Source organism: Magnolia sinica, chromosome 7 (genome assembly GCF_029962835.1).
Source record: "Magnolia sinica isolate HGM2019 chromosome 7, MsV1, whole genome shotgun sequence".
Lineage (NCBI taxonomy): Eukaryota > Viridiplantae > Streptophyta > Magnoliopsida > Magnoliales > Magnoliaceae > Magnolia > Magnolia sinica.
This window is the reverse complement of record NC_080579.1, coordinates 8,542,003-8,559,518: the sequence shown is the minus strand read 5'-3', so window position 1 is coordinate 8,559,518 and position 17,516 is coordinate 8,542,003. Positions and strand designations below refer to the sequence as shown.

The 17,516-nt window shown below is 40.9% G+C and overlaps 1 protein-coding gene across 2 annotated transcripts in view; it reads right to left on the bottom strand.

The window, feature by feature from the left end:
- Window positions 1-17,516, bottom strand: part of LOC131250995 (geraniol 8-hydroxylase-like) — a 96,511-nt gene that overhangs the window by 77,515 nt on the left and 1,480 nt on the right. The window contains exon 2 of one of the 2 annotated variants that reach the window (XR_009173545.1): window positions 14,757-15,464. Coding sequence is in view for 1 of the 2 variants with exons in the window: in XM_058251423.1 (XP_058107406.1) it covers window positions 14,859-15,464 (606 nt within the window). In the remaining variant the exon portion in view is untranslated. Of the gene's footprint in view, window positions 1-14,483; window positions 15,465-17,516 lie in introns of those variants that run through there. The other variant, XM_058251423.1, reaches the window with a different exon arrangement.

Below are 17,516 nucleotides of genomic sequence, written 5' to 3'. Positions count from 1 at the left end.
AGGGATTGCTTGGAATGGAGAGAAGTGAAAGAGAGAAATGATGTAAGGGAGTGATGGGAGAGAGGGATGGTGAGGTAATGGGAATTAATGAGTTTGACTTATGGGGAAAAGGGAAGGTAAGGTGGTAGGGTAGGGTGATGTCACCCCTAAGGTGACATCATAGTAATTTTTTTTTTTGGAAAGTACAACAATAGGGGTAGGTGGGTCCCACGATCAAGCGATCAACGACCTAGATAATGCACGGGCCGGATCTCATAATCTGAGCATCGCATTGACGCACGAGACGCGTCATCAAAACCGCGGCGATGCCGTGGTCGCAATGACATAGGTCTCGTTTTGAGTCGGCTTGGGTTTACAGGATGTGACTCAAGAGCGTGCGCCAATGTTATCTACGCGTCGCGGGTCGTCGAAATTCGACTGGGAGGACCGCGGAAGTTTATGGAATGGTACAGGCTAGGATACGGGTCTTACACCCGCGACCTCTGTTCCTTCCGCAGGAACGACTTCGAGTTGGAGAGGGAGACGTCGGTCAGCGTGCGCTGACCGACTTTGAGGAATACAATGCACGGCTAGTGCACTTGTGTACCGTGCACACGTGATGCACATCCATCCTACAGAGATGTTCGTGAAAAATCTGCTCCGTCCATCCATATTGTCAGCTCATTTAATGCGTTGAGACCAATTTTCAAGCACATCTGGATAGCAGGCGGGCCCAAAATCAATGGTTTTATGGGCTGATATGTCCGTTGGGCCCCTTCCACAGCGATCCAATGGATGAAAATTTACGTGTACAGTTAATTTATGACCCTCGGGCCATGTATAAAGTTCTGAGCTGATCGGATGGCGAGAACCCTGTGATCTTGCATTTTGGATGTCTTTTGGGCCACTTAAGCTCCAATTTCTTAATTTTCTTGAATCCCTGGCATACACATCCGTCGATCTTGGTCTCCTGGGGTCCGTCGCTTGCCTTGGTGATTTCAGACCGCTAAATCCATGCTTTCAGTACCTTTTTCCCAGTCCAGGCTCGTAAACACGCCCTGCAACACAAACACGTTTTAAATCGGGCCGTTAAACAGTATCATGTTTGAAAACCCTGGTAATAATAGGGTCTGATATGCAATATTTGACCCTCAACACGATCCTTTTTAGGACATGCTGGGTTTTACAGAAGATTCATAAAGGACTTTAGTCTTATCTCTTATCCTTTATGTAATCTACTTCAAAAGGATGCTCCATACGAGTGGACTGAGCCATGTCAGGAAGCTTTTACTAAGCTTAAGGGCATGTTGACTAGTGCACCCATCATATAACCACCCGACTGGAGCCTTCCTTTTGAGCTTATGTGCGCCACTTCTGATTATACTATTGGAGCGGTTCTAGGTCAGAGAAAAGATAAGAGGCCTTACGTCATTCATTATGCGAGTAGGACTCTAAATCCTACCCAAGTGAACTACTCGACTACGAAAAAGGAACTCTTAGTCATAGTATTTGCCTTGGACAAATTTAGGTCTTACCTAATCGGATCCAAGATCATTATCTACACAGATCATGCGGCACTCAAGTATCTTCTTTCTAAGAATGATTCTAAGCCCTGCCTGATAAGATGGATCCTTCTATTCCAAGAATTTGATTTGAAAATTAAAGATAAAAAGGGAGTAGAGAACGTAGTGGCCGATCACCTTTCTTGCCTTAATACCTCTGATTCCCTTGAGGCGACCCATATCAATGATATGTTCCCTGATGAACAACTGTTCAGAGTCTCCCATTCACCTTGGTTCGCTAATATTGCTAATTATCTTGCCACAGGTTCCATACTGACACATTAGATTGAGCAAGATAAGAAGAAATTCTTTACCAAGGTACTTAACTTTTTCTGGGACGATCTATATTTATTTAAATATTGCTCGGATCAAATCTTAAGGAGATGTGTGCCAGACGTTGAGCATCAGAGTGTCATCTCTTTCTGTCATTCACATGCCTGTGGTGGTCACTTTTCTGTCAAAAAGACCACAGCCAAGATTTTGCAGTGTGGCTTTTATTGGCCCACTATGTTCAGGGACACTCATGAGTTTTGCAAAGCTTGTGAGCGTTGTCAAAAATTGGGAGCGTTGTCCCCGACGAAATATGATGCCCTTGAATCCCATTCTTATTATCGAGGCATTTGATTGCTGGGGCATTAATTTCATGGGACCATTCCTCCAATCTTTTGGAAATCTATATATTTTGCTCGCGGTAGACTATGTCACTAAATGGGTTGAAGCGATTCCGTGTCAGAATAATGACCATCGCATGGTCATTAAATTCCTAAAAGAGAACATCCTTTCCTGATTCAGAACGCCTCGAGCTATCATTAGTGATGGGGGCTCACACTTTTGTAATAGGCCATTCGAGAGTTTAATGAAAAAATACGATATCTCTCATAAGGTGAGCACCCCATATCACCCACAGACAAGTGGGCAAGTTGAGATTTTCAATAGGGAGATCAAACACATTTTGAAGAAAATGATTAACCCTGACTGTAAGGATTGGTCAATCCGATTGACTGACGCCTTATGGGCTTACTGTACTACGTTTAAAACCCCTATTGGAATGTCTCCCTTTAGACTTGTCTATGGGAAGGCTTGCCACTTGCCTGTGGAGTTGGAACATAGAGCTTACTGGGCAATCAAAAAATTAAATTTTAATCTAGATAACGCTGGCTCACTATGCAAACTTCAGTTGAATGAATTCGAAGAAATTCGGAACGATGCATACGAGAACTCGAGAATTTATAATGACAGAATGAAGGCGTTTCATAACCAACGTATTCTACGAAAATCATTCACACCTAGTCAGAAAGTCCTTTTATATAATTCTCGATTACATCTCTTTCCAGGTAAGCTTCGATCTCGTTAGACCGGTCCTTTTACCATTATCACTGCGTATCCTCATGGGGCCGTCGAGATAAGAGATCCCGACAATGGCAAGGAGTTTAAAGTAAATGGTCATTGACTAAAGCCATTTGTCGAGAAATTTGACGCAGAGGACATGTCCATGCCTCTGACTGATCCTGTTTACCAGGATTGATCTCCTAGTCTGATGGAGGTATAGGTAGGTTTTCTATTTTCATGGGACTAGGGTAGTTTGTTTTATGTTGTTCTAGGTCAATTTATTTTTTACATTGTTTTAGGATAGTTGCTTTTGTTGGTTTCTCTCTTGTACTGACTTGCTTTCATGCTGAGATCTTTGTATAAAAGCTTCTTGAATCCCTCGTCCAGGTACAATCTTCCCATCACTTCTCATTTACTTTCATTGTCTCATGTACATTGCAAGCATACCTTTTACATTGAGGACAATGTAGATTTTTAGTTGGGGGTGGGAGATTAGGCTACCTAATCAGTGTTTTCTTAGTCTTGAGCAGAAATTGTGAAAATTTTTAAATTTTTCTGAAATTTCGTATGAATTCGAGGTGATTTTAACGGCCATCTTGGATTTAGAATTACAAAATAAGTGATGTTGGAAATTTATGACTCTTGGATTCAGTTATTTGTTAGATTTCACAATTAAGTTCGAACTATTAATCCATGGTTAGAGGTTTTAAATATTGATTGAGTCATGATTTCACAAAACACATCTCGCTTGCACATTAAGAGTTCAGTTCAATATTAAAGGATTAACTTGGTAATCACTAAACATGAAAGGAACCAACCTGAGAAAATTAAATGGATTGGGTGTACGATCTTCACAATAGGTTTTCTCCCTATAAGTGAGGATTTGATTCCCCATGGATGATATGTAAAAAAGGGTTGGGTGTACAGTCTTCACCATAGGTTTGCTCCCTATAGGTGAAGATTTGATTCCCCTCCTTGGCGTTATTTTTAATGGAAAAATTAAAATTTGGTAGAATGAAAAGATGATCTGTGAGGCAGGTTTTGGTAATTCTCGTGTTGGTTACCAATGATATCCTGAAATAGAGAAGTGAATTTTAATGATGATAAGTCGAGATTAGACTATACTCTCATGGATCCTAATGTTTAGAATTTTTTCTAATTGGTGGATTAATACTTTGATCATAACTATGAAATTTACCGTGTGCGTGAGGCCAGGAGAGAGTAATGCCCAACATTCATGAATCTTAAAATTCTAGTATTTGATTTGTTTTTCAAAAATCATTCGAGTTCATATAAATTGTCCTGTAATTCTCAACTTATTTTTCACATACTTTGCTTGGGACTAGCAAAATGCCGGTTGGGGGTTGTGTTGATGGTCAAATATTGCATATCAGACCCTATTTATTACCTGATTTTATGAACATGATACCGTTTAACGCTCTATTTTAATCGTGTTTGTGCTGCAAGGTGAATTTAGGAGCTTAGACTGAAAAGGGGTGTTAAATGCATGGAGTTGATACTCTAGAATAACTAAGGCAAGGGATGGACCCCAGGAGACCAAGAACGACAGATTTGCACGCTAGAGATCCAAGAAAATCAAGAAACTGAAGCTCAAGTGACGCAAGTGACGTCCAGAATGCGAGATCATAGGGTTCCCACCATCCGTTCAGCTCAAAACTCTAAATGTGGACTGAAGACCATAAATTAACTGTACACATTAAAAATCAGCCATTGGATCGCTGTAAAAGTGGCCCAAAGGACAGATCAACCCACATTTCAGCAATCTGGGGCCCACCTGATCTTTGTATATGCCTTAATTTTGGTCTCAACCCATTAAATTAGATGGGAAACCAGATGGACGATGTGGATTTATCATAAGAAGCAAGGTGGGTCCCACTTTACGCGAGTACGTGTGCACAACACACGTACACTCATGGTGCATTAAATCTGGTCAAACCGGTCAGCCACAGCTGACCCACTCAAATTCAAAATAACAAGGATTTCGCAATCCTGTTGCAAAACAGGGGCTACAGACCAATCCTTGTGGGCCACCACATTCGATCAAGTGGTCAATCTGGACCGTCCATTCGTTCCACAAGGTCAAACTGACCGTAAACAGGAAGTTCTTCCAACCCCATCCTTGCACACACAGGAAAATACTGTTCAAATGCAGGTTGGATGGCAAAATGGGAAATCAAGTGGACCACGTCAGAAGCAATCCAAAACCGATCACATCAGAATGTTTTTTTTTTGAGACTAAGCTGATGGACGGCGTGAATTTCTCAAACATCAGGGAGTGTGGGCCCCATGGGATATGCACAGCGAGATGCGCAGGCTCTGTTGCATGCGTCCAAGACCCGATGATCTGGGCCGTTCTGCACTCATGGCCAGGATCGGTCCGACGATCCTGGCTGTCCAAACCTTTCATATAGGGCAGCTGATCACTCCCAAGGAGGCTGACTGGAGTAGATCATGCGATCAGCTCCTTGTTACGCCTCTACTCGTTGCACGCAAGAAGATTCCGAATCTGCTGCTGCGTAACCTTACGCACGAAAACACCGACTTCCACCGCCTCTTTGTGCAGAAATTTCCTCCCTTGCAACCGACCTTCCCTTTTATAAAAAGATAAGAGAGAAGAGAGAAGGGGATGCAATCTGGGGAAATCACGGCTGGTTGTGAACGTGCGAGCAGAGACAGGGAGTAGAGTTTTTTTTTGTTATTTTTCTATTTTTATTATGAGGTATAGTGCAATCATGTCCATGGGTTGCTAAAAATCTTAGCTAGGGCCAAGAGGAAAAGCCTGTAGCGTGATGGGAGACTTTTTGCCATGCCTTTTGTTTAGATTGAATTGATGTTGATTTTGGTTTAATTAAAGGAATATTTTTTTAGTTTTTAATCGTCTGTTGTGACTAAAATTACAATGGGTCAGCGATGACTTTGAGTATATTCCTTCCCTTCTTTTGATTATGACGTCAGGAAGCTCTGTTGTTCGCCATCGTCTCCTAGGCATGGTTGGATGTCGGTACCCTTCCTAACCTTCATATCATATTGTTTGGTTGGTAATTAGTTTAATTCTGTTGTTTGCTTTGTTTCCTGGGCATGGTTTAGTGATGGAATCCATTCTAATTCATATACCTTTCATCTCTTAAAAACTATATCAACGAAAGTTCAATCTAATTTTCATGATTACACCCTTCAACTGGATGAAGATGGACTCTAAGTTCAGTTGAGTTTCTGATGCAGGCATAAGATCTCTCTGATCTCTACAAGTGGATCCTCTGAATCCCTAGTTTCCTTCCTCTGAATTTCTTAAGTTTTAGATCAGTATTTCACTATTATTCCTCAAAATCATTCAATTTAGATTTCATCTTAGTCTAGTTCTAGTTCTATTTAGTTTCAGATTACGTACAGGTATCAGTCCCTTGGGATTCGACCTCAGTCTCACTGAGTTTATTACTACATCACAACCCTATACTTGGGGAGTGATCTCCCAATCAGTCTATTTTCTAGAGAATTCATCTTTGGATCTCGAAGGCAAGTAAGAAATCCAGAATCTCCTTTCTAACTGGACTCGTCCCTTGCTTCATCATCTGGGAGATTTGAATCAGCAGAAATAATGCCTGTTTCGAAGGCCACATCATGTTAGAAAAGAAAATCATATCTAATGTTTCTCGCTGGTTAAGAGAAATTGGATTATCCATTCCTGAAACGGATAAGAACACAATGGCAGAAAGTAGAGCTGGGCATTTTAGATCTGATCCGGTGGATCCGACCCAATCCGACCTGATTCGAACAGAACCGATGGTCTGGATCGGTCAGGATCGGGTAGAGGGATGGATTTACCATTGCAGCTAGAGGTAACCAAAATTTATAGCGTCTTTTTTGGTTATACATAGGTTTGGGTATATGCTTTAGGTTATATATATATATATATATATATATATATATATATATATATATATATATATATATATATATATATATATATATATATTACTTTTACCTTATTCAATTCTTTACCCTACCCTAACCGCACCCGAAGAACGCTCGCCACCATTCCGAACCCTAAATCCCCAAATCCTTCCTTCTCTACCCTAACCTACTCGCACCCGCAGATCTCGAACCCTCCTTTGCAACCTGTTTTTTACCCTACCCAGTCCCTACCTGCACCTGAAGAACGCTCGCCGCGCCGGATCCGGAATCCCAAATCGTCCCGATCCCAATCTCTACCCAATCAGGTAAATCTCTCTCTCTTCTCTCTCTCTGTATCTATCTCTTTCTCTCTCTATCTCTCTCTGCAACTCGTTTCTCTATTCAGGCGCGGATTAGCTACTGAGAGGTTGAGTAGCGAGAGTCGCTACTGAAGTGACGTCACTAAGTTTAATGGGCCCCACCATGATGTATGTTTTGTATCCACGTCGTCCATCCATTTGGAGAGATCATTTTAAGGCAAGATCCAAAGAATGAGTTAAATCTAAAGCTCCGGTGGACCCCAACAGAGAAAATAGTGGGGTAGTGACGCCCACCATTAGAAACTTCTAAAAGCCGCAAGAGTTTTAGATCAACCTGATATTTGTGTTTTCCCTTCTTTCATGTCTTTTTTAACTTTTGAATAGGTTGGATTTCAAATGAACATTATGGTGGGCCTTAGGATAGTTTCAACGGTGGGAATCACTCTCCCCACTGTTTTCTGTGGTGGGGTCCACTACAGATTTTTATCTCCTTCATTCTTTGGTTCATACTCTAAAATGATATCTCAAAATGGATGGACGGTGTGGATACAACACATACATCATAGTGGGGCCCATGGAACTTAGTGACGTCACTTTAGTAGCCTAATCCGCATCCCATATAATCTCCTTTGAACCGTTCATACAACTTGGAGTTCGAGGGGCGTCAGTGCTCGTCTTCGCACGACATGTACTTAGAGCTGCTATATAGCCGGTGTCACCTAAGCTACTGAGAGTAGTAGCAGTAGTACTTGAAGCTTCTTCAGGAAGCTATAAGCTGCCTATCATTCACGCCAACATAATATGATAGAAATGCATCTATGGTAATAAGATAGACTCCATCCTTTCATCTTCCATTTATCTGGATAAAGTTGAATCTGAACTGTAATTATAATGGACCCAACCATGTATTATCATAAATATTCATTTATGACCGTTAATTACTAAGCACAAAGAAAAATAAAGATTTTTAGTGCTTGAAATTTGGAGAGCACAATTATAAAAAAAGGTGGGAAAAGTATCCTATTACTGTAGTTTATGAACCACACGATATAGGATGTTGGTCCTACTAGTTGGACGGTTTTGATGGCTCTATATACGTCTCTATTCAACGTGGTGGAAAGTGGCTCTATCATTAGGATAGAGGCGGTTTGACCGTATATCATTTCCCGTTATTTTCTTTGCCTTGTGAATGAAGTCACAGAATCTCGCGAGCTAGTGTGAGCTTTAAAAAAACATTGCGTTTTTCTCCTACTGAGTAAACTATGTGGGGCCGTCTTGAATTTTTTGGTTTATCCACAACATCCATCAGTTTTTTCAGATCATTTTAGGGGTTGATATTAAATTTTTAAGTATATCCGATAATCAAGTAGATCGCACCATAGGAAACAATGAGAATAATGATTCCCACACCGTTGAAAAAAATGAACGATCCAAACCTTGCCCAATCTGATCTGACTCGGGTTTCCTGATCGAGTCGAACTTGGATTGGTTCAAGCTAATAGGGGTTCAGATCGGTTCGAGTCCGATGACCCGGACTCGGTACCGGATCAGATCGAGTTCGGGTCAGGCCCTATAAATTTCGAACCGAGTCGAGTTGGACCCAATCCGATCCAACTTGATCCGATGCTCGGCTCTAGCAGAAAGTATCATTCTTCAAACGTGAAGGATTACAAGCACCGACTTACCTCCTACAGGCAAACCCATCATAGTCAGATGGACAAAACCACTAAAAGACTGGCTAAAACTGAACATTGATGGCTCATTGAGAGGGAACTCAAGAGAGAGAGGAGGGGGAGTTTACAAGGACTACCTTGGCAGGATCATTTTTACATTTCACAGATATTATGGGAATACCACGAACATGGTTGCGGAAGCCCAGGCCATGTTAGATGGAAGAACAATATTCTCCAACCTGGGCCTTACCAACATCATTATGGAAACTGATTCTAAGATCATTCCGAATGTGGTTGAGGAGCCACAGACCCCCAATCCTTGGAATATTTGGAATAGGTTGGGAGCTATCCAGCATTATCGGCGGAGTCTCAACCTCATTTTCAATCATATTTTCCGCGCGGGCAACTCGGTGGCTGACGCTTTGGCAAGAATGACAAGCGATGGTTGCCCAAATAGAATATGCATAATTTGTTCAGACTTTCCGAGGTTAGTGAGGGTGCTCTTGTTCTGGATAATGCTGGCCTTAGAGCCATTAGGTGCTCTTGATCAGTGCACTTTCTTGTTGGCATCCCTCCCATTTCTGCTACGGTTTCTTGTTGTAAGGCGGCCGTTGCGGTTTGGGTTGGGTAGAGGATATGAAGTAGATTTTCATCTGCGTTTTAGTTTAGTCGATCTTGTGGATATATGATAGGTGTGGTCTGAAATCTTTTTGTTGGGACCCACTCGAATGGCTATAAATTTCTCATGATTAATGAAATTCTCGTGGCATGAGTCCACTTTCTTTTTTTTAAAAAAAGAAAAAGAAAAATGGAGCAGCCTCTAACAAGCGCCCCTTTCTCTGAAGATATTAACTTGGGTAGGACAGTAGCCAGCCTATCCGCAATGATTTTGGCTAATATCTTGTAAATGCAGTTGTAAAGACTTATAGTCCGAAAGTCAAAAAACTTTGTCGGAGATGCCATTTTAGGGATCAAACAAATAAGGGATATTGTGAATGATTTGGGTAGATACCCTCCCTAGAAAAAGCGTGTTACCTCTTTTAGGATGTCTGTCCCGACTATTTGCCAGCTGCTAGCAAAAAAGGCCCTTGAAAACCCATCCGGGCCAGGCACGCCATCCTTTAGGAGCGCCAGCACCGCACTCTTAACCTCTTCTATGGATGGAATAACCATAAGGTGTTTGTTATCTACATCATAAATGAGTTGCGGGATGACCTCCACGAGGTTTCCTACATGTGAATGATCTTCTATCTGGAATAACTCCGAGAAATATTTCACTGCGTCCTCTTTTATTATAGCCTGATTTGCTGTCATTATCCCTGATTCCAGTGGAATCTCCTCGATACTAGCTCTTTTAACTCTTTCCGTGTCTGTCTGGTGAAAAAATTTTGTGTTGTGATTTCCTTCCTCGAGCCAATTGTTCCAGGCCTCTGCCTGTTCCATATGGGCCAACCTCTGTCTAGCTTCAGTCAGTGTTTTCTGGCTGATATCTTCTGTCGGGTCCGCGCACGATTTTCCAGCTCCTCCATGTCCTGCTCGGCAGATTTTAGCTATTGAAAAACATTGCCAAACACATCTCTGTTCGATTCCTTTAGGTGTTGCTTCACCTTTTTGATTTTCAACATCACGTTCACCATAGGATGGGCCGACATTTCACCTTCTCATGCATCCTTAATCACCCGAACACAATTATCATGAAGAAGCCACATTCGCTGAAACCGAAAGGGCTTGGCGGTTGATTAGGGCACCATGAGGAACACCATCAGCAGAGGCGCATGATCAGAGCTCATTCAAGGCACGTGCTTCACCTTAAACTAGGGAAAAAGATTTTCCCAATCCCTGTTGCATAACACCCTATCGAGCCTTGCCCAAACCCGCGCATTTCCAGCTTGGTTTTTACACCAGGTAAACCTGTTTCCAGAGAACCCTGCATCCATCAAACCTACATTTTCAATGGCTTCTGCAAATTTAGAGGAGCTGTTGAGATCTTGGTTCCTACTGCCTCGCCTCCCCGTGTTGGCTACACCACGTTAAAATCTCCGCACACCACCCATGTTCTGGTAGAACTTCTCGCCACAGAGCTAAATCTTCCCATAATTCCCTCCTTTGTATTCTAGAACATTTAACATATATAATGGAAAGATGAAAGGTTAGAGGGAAATTTTGAACCTGAACATTCAAAGATAGCATCTGGTTAGATTTCTCTGCAACAGAAACGGTTAAACTATTCTTATAAAAAAGCTAAAATTTCCCCCCCTTATGCAGCATTGGAGAGAGAAGAGTGAAAACCGAGCTTTAATCCCAACCCCACTCTTCTTTCCTCCCTTGCCATAGGCTCCAAAATAGCCAAAAACCAAGGATTGTGATTTCAAATGATCCTGCTCGCTGTCCTTATGGTAGATGTATTGGCTACACAATGGGCATTCCATATTAAAGCACTACCCATCGGTAACATTGACAGAATTAACGGCCCTTCTCTTCAACCTTCTCAGCCTCCCATTCCATTCTTCCGGTTCTGCTCCTTTTATCAGTTTCAATGACTTCTTTACCCCTAAAGGTTTCTTCCCTACTCTTGGTGATCTCCAGGGTTGAGATAACTCCTCTGATCCATCCAATTTGATAAGCTGTTGGTCACCCTGGTAGCTTAGCGAATCCGTATCGTGATATGTTATCGAGCTGTCGCTATCTTATTCCGGTTGTTGCCTCCCTGCCGGCCCTTGTTGGAGATGGTACTGCCCTTACTGTCGGCCTTAGGGTATGAGTTGAAAACTGAAACAGATTTAGACCTTACCATAGGAAACAATGGTGATTGACCATTGAAAACTTCTTGTGGGCTAATTTTTTATTTTTTATTTTGGATCAAGGTGATAGTTGGTTTCTACCTTCATCGTGATCTTTTTGACCTCATCAACAGGTTGGATGGCAAATAAAACTTATGGAACATTAAAGCGGGGTGTAGGAAGCTTTTAATGGTGGAGCGTTCAATCACCACTGTTTCATGTCATATGGTCCACTTAGGATTTGGATCTGATTTGTTTTTGGGCTCATGATCTAAAATGATCTATAACATTGAAAGCATTTGGTACCATCCATATGTTCTCTGATAATGCCATTCATATAAGAATTCATTACCATTAAGACGGTAGGAATGACCACGTGGATTATGCTTATAAAAAATCAAGCTGATCTATTCACAAGGTGGGCAGAAGCTGTATATATGTTTCATCAAACTATTGGTTCTCTATTGATTCCATCAGTGTGGCCCACCAGATGAGCATACTGTTCCGTCCTTTTTTCCAGGTCATCTTCTCGGTGGGTTTTACCTTTTTCATGGAATTGGTTTTCTTCACTAGTCACTGGTTGCGTTGTTGCCCGCAGAACGTCATCAGTTCATATGCATCCTACTGTGTCGCACCTTACTTGCCTTAACAGAGTGCCTGTACTCTGTTATCGTTTGGAAAAGGAATCCAACAAGCAGTGTAGAGCGCTGTGCTGCAACTCGGTATCAGGTCAACCCGAGCTCCAGTTCTGGTCAGGATGGGTCGTGTTCAGGGTCCTCCGTATTGGGGGATGTGGAAGCACGAAGAAATGAATCAAGTGGAGTAATCCAATCGCACCAAGCAAGCATAATGAGAACACAACGATTTTAATGTGGAAAAACATTTTCTGTTAAAAAATGACTGCACAAAGTGACAAATAATTACTATGAAAGCAGAAAGTTACAAGAGTTTAGAGAATACATGATCCGAACAAATTCGAATCAATCACCAAGCTACACCCTTGAATTTGAAAGCCCTTAATACCTTGATACCTTCCAATCCCGATTACACCCAAATATACAGCCTTTGGAAGAGTTTCAATCGAAATCGAAAACATATCCCGCAAATTTGCAACCTTGCACATACATTCGATGGGACTTCGATGTCATCGAATCCACATCGATGTCATCAAAATTACATCAAAACTGTCCAGAGACAAAACATGGAATTTCAAAAATTCTCGTTTGCAACAAACCATCTTCACCGGCATCAAACTTGACCTTTGATGTCATCGAACACTCATCGATGTCATCATAATGACACCTAAGATATCTAGCAACCAACTGAAGGAAATCTGAAAATTCTCGATGGGATTGAGCAACTGTTCGATGGGATCGAACGGTGCTCGATGGCATCAAATGGTTTGTCGATGACATTGACAGACTGTTTCTGAATAGATTTAAGACATCCAATAATAACACTCCAATAGGGTTAGGTTAAGGTTGGAAAACTCCAATCTCCAACCGGATTTGAGATTGGGCTGGGTTCTGATTGAGCAAACTTGGATATGAGTTAGGTTAATTAAGTTGTGTTGGCTTAGGGTTGAGCATAAAGGAAATCCATCTGGTTAGGATCATATTTCAAAAACCTGTAAACATGACTTTGACTCAATTTCTGACGCATCTGGGTCAACTCAAAGACTAAACTCGACTTGACTTGATATTTAAATTAATAAGAATATTTAAATAGTAATATGCATTTACAAATTATGAATATAAAAACTGAAATAAATTATTGTGGACCAGTTGTGTGGCTTGTTGAGTGTTGCTTGACTCTCTTGGAACTCACCTTTCCCACTTTGATTTTGTCTGATAAAAAGCAATCACTAAGTGACTTGATTGGAGTTGTTTGAGTGAGTTGGAATTTGCCACCCAAGTTACATCCCTAGTAGAGGTGTTGTTGGGCCCAATGTAAGACATCCTTATTAAGGCCAAGGCTAAAAAATCAGCCCTATCTACAATTTTGGTGTGGGCAGACGAGAAAAATGGAAATGAGGATGCACACTATGGAAACATTTCATATGCCAAGGGGCCTAATATAGATTTTATAAGCTAACTCATTAGTTACAAAGCTGCATTTTGTCAAGGCTAGGGGACAACTAAAAAAATTAACCAGATTCAAAAGTTGAGTGGATTGTACGTTGCATAAGAGGGTCTGGATGAAGGGGGAGTTAGGTTTGGGGAATTATTTATAATAACAGCAGAAACATCATTTACAAATGTCAGTTTATTAACCTCTATATGATTAGTTTTTCTGTCCAAAAAGAAATGGTAGGGTGTTTTCCATCTAAAGGCAAGAGGAAGAATCATTTAGGAATAATCAAAAGAAAGATATGTGTTTTTGGCATTTAGCAAAAGGGAAAGGTGGTATATGTCAAAACCCTAGTTAAAAAACCTGAAAACTTGACTCCATATGAGTAGACTCGGATCAACTTGAAGACTCTATCAAGTCTTGAAATTACATGACTCAACACTTACTAAAACTATTAAATTAAAAGGAATATTCATAAATATTTTAAATCACTAAATAACCTAAAATAGAAAATGATGACAATGGAATAATATTTACTGCACTGGTTTAATAGCCTGGTTCTCTAACTTGAGGTTTGGTGTTTGAATTTTACCCCCACATGATATTTTAGTAAAATCATTGCTGATTGATTTAGGTCCATCTCTACTAAAATTCTCCATTTACTGAATACCATCAATGGATGGTGACCACCAATCTGTAATTTTTAAAATCACCTTAAAATTTTCTTCAAATAAATGATTTTTTTTTTTTTTTTAAAATTACGTGTAATTCAGTTTCTCTAATGTGTCTTCTTTTGCTCATATTCTGAAATACAGAGAGTTTCAAACATGAAAGCAGTTATACAGGTAATGTTCAAAATTACAGAGTTGAAAATGGAGTTTTGCTAATTAAGATTTAGATTAATACACTGAAGAACTGATTCAACAATGAAACTCATTGAATTGGATACATAAACAAACTATGCATGGCAGATTCCCTCTATTAAGAAGCTCCCTACTAGTTGTAGGGCATTTCAACCACTGCCTGAGGAAAATATAGCCCAAATCAATGTTGCAGAATCCAGGGGGAACAAAAGTTCATAGAGCAAATGTCTAGAATCATAAAGACGTTACCATTTCAGCACCAGGAGACATCCATGGTGTGGCCTCAAGATTCTTGGCCCTATTTCATGATAGTTAACCACATATGTGGTGAAAATTGGAAATGAAACAAGACTTACTTATCTAGGCAATGCTAGCCATCTAGCATAGGGATAGCACAAAGAGGGGCAGCTAATTGTAGAGTGAGGCCGAACTTGGAGCTCATGTCCATATCATATGGCATCATTCCATTGGGAAGTTTCCAGTCGAACGAATGCAGAAGAGAGGCCAACATTAGATGGACCATCCTAAATGCAAGTGGCAAGCCTGGGCAAATCCTCCGGCCCGATCCAAACGAAATGAGCTCGAAATCTTGACCTTTGAAGTCAATGTCACTCCCCAAAAACCTTTGGGGCAAGAAGGAGAGTAGGTCAGCCCAAACGTCGGGATCTCTCCCTATTGCCCAAACATTCACTGGAACACAGGTGTTCTTGGGTATGGCAAAACCACTTATTTCTACATCCATTATAGTTTTGCGAAAAATGAATGGAATTGGTGGATGTAAACGCAAGGTCTCCTTCACAATGGCTTGTAGATATGGGAGACAGTCGATGTCTGACTCTTCCACTTGTTGTCCTGAGCTAATTGTCTCCGTAAGTTCCATTCGAGCCTTTGCCATGCAATCTGGGTTGCGGAGAAACTCTGCCATGGCCCATTCTACAGTGGTTGAGCTTGTTTCACTTCCAGCAATAAATAGATCCTGATGATTGAAACTGCATCGATTTATAACAAAGAGAAAGCAAAAATGAAATATATAAACCAACGCAGAAATTATATGGCAAACACAGCATTTTTAAAGCTCCTAAGGCATTTGAACATTAACAGTCCCTTGATGCTTCCATTTTTTTAGCAAGTGGGGCTCATAACTCAGTGATCCTGGCTGTTGATATGATGACTTCTCCATCTATGGAATATGAGTTAAAGCTTTTCTAGATTGGGTTATTCTATTCATCTAATCAGTGTATGATATTTTTGACTGATGTTCGATTTTTCCACTAAACATTTTCTGTTTTCTAATATGTAAATGTTCTATGCATCATCCATCCGCTGTGATTTCTTTCAATATCAACATTCAAGAAAACTGCACCATGAGCCCTGCATAGCACATCACGACACTAATCATGCTCTGATGCTCTGATGCATTGGGACCTATAATGCTTTGGTCAAATTAATATATTATGATGCTAGATGCAATTTTAGTATAGTTATATTTGGATGTGTCCAAATCTCATGTTGGAAAATATTTAGCAGAAACATGACCTTGTATTTTAATATGCCATTAAAACAAGACCCCACTGTGCATTAGATGGCATGTCAGCTCTCTTATTTTTATTTTCATTTATTTATTTATTTGAGAAAGGTGGGAGCTCACCGCCTGTAACTCTGTTGATCTGAAAATGGATGTAGATGGGTTCGGGCACCGCAGCCAATCCAGGGCTCACCTATCATAGAAGCCTAACCATCCGACTAACAGAGAAAATTTACAATAAAAGTGAAAATACCATCAACAAAATCTAGAATGTACCAGCAATCCATGACTATGCCAAAAGGTCCTAGCTTCTATAGCTATGGATCAGGATAGAGGAACAAACACCTTAAAGAGCAACGACCACAGCAAATATAAGAACTCGCAGCAAGATGGGGGTGAAACCAGGGGGGACTGCAGACAGCTAACGTAGCCACCTTACTACCCCACCAAAAGGTAGAGATAGGCACCACCTGCCTCGATGAATACTGGTTTTGCAAAGAAAATGAAGGAAGACGGGAAAGGAGAAAATCGGCAAGGATGCACACATGTATGGGCAGAAGCCAATCCACGCCTGCTAAACATTTTTCTTGATGGAACCAAGACCCAAACTGTCAAGCATAGCTGCTCTAACTTCACGGGGAAGATCAGCCCTGCTACTAAAAAATGTTTTGCCTAATCTAGAGCTACCCAGCCTGGCTAATCCATCAGCTACAGAATTAGACTCCCTTGGCACATAAGAAAGCTGGATGTTAAGTATTCGAAGATTTTCCTTACAAGTCACCCACTAATTCCAGATAGCCCGAGGCGGAGGGGAGTTGGAGTTAATGACATTTACCACCAACTTCGAGTCGCTTTCAAGTTGACATTGTGAAAGCCAATGGTGCAGGGAGGGACGTGATGAGGTGGATCACTGTCTTCCTCGAGGAATACCTACAAATCTACGGAGCTATCTCAACTCATCACAGAGTTTTCTTGAATCCACAAGGGATAAAATCAGGAATAATTCATAATAAATTCGAAATAATTTGATTCATGGTAATAAAAAATGAAATTACAACCCTTTAAATAATGAGCTGAATGGTTTGAAGGGTCAGACATGGGCTGAATGTCTTGTTTGAAGTTTTCTTGCTATTAATTGGTCCTTTGTTGTGGGTGCCGGTACGTCCAACTGAGGCTTGCTGATGGTGGGCTGATTTATTAGTATAGGAGGATGTGTGCTAATTGGAAAGCGAAGAATTTGGTGCTTTTTGCAGGTTGCAGGGGAAGCTGTGAATGCTATTGTGGTAGACTCTCTGTGTGAGTAAGCTGGTTATTAGAGGTTTATTTTTGGGGCTGGGAGTTACCTGACCTGTTAGCTCTTGTATAAGGTGCAGCTGGAGGTCCGTCCCCTTTCTGTCCTACTTTCTTGTTTATCTTTTTTTTATTATTATTATTGGTCTTTCTTGGTCCGTGTTTTGTGTGGCTTCCTGTTTATGCGTTTTCTTCTACTCCTAATTATAGTCT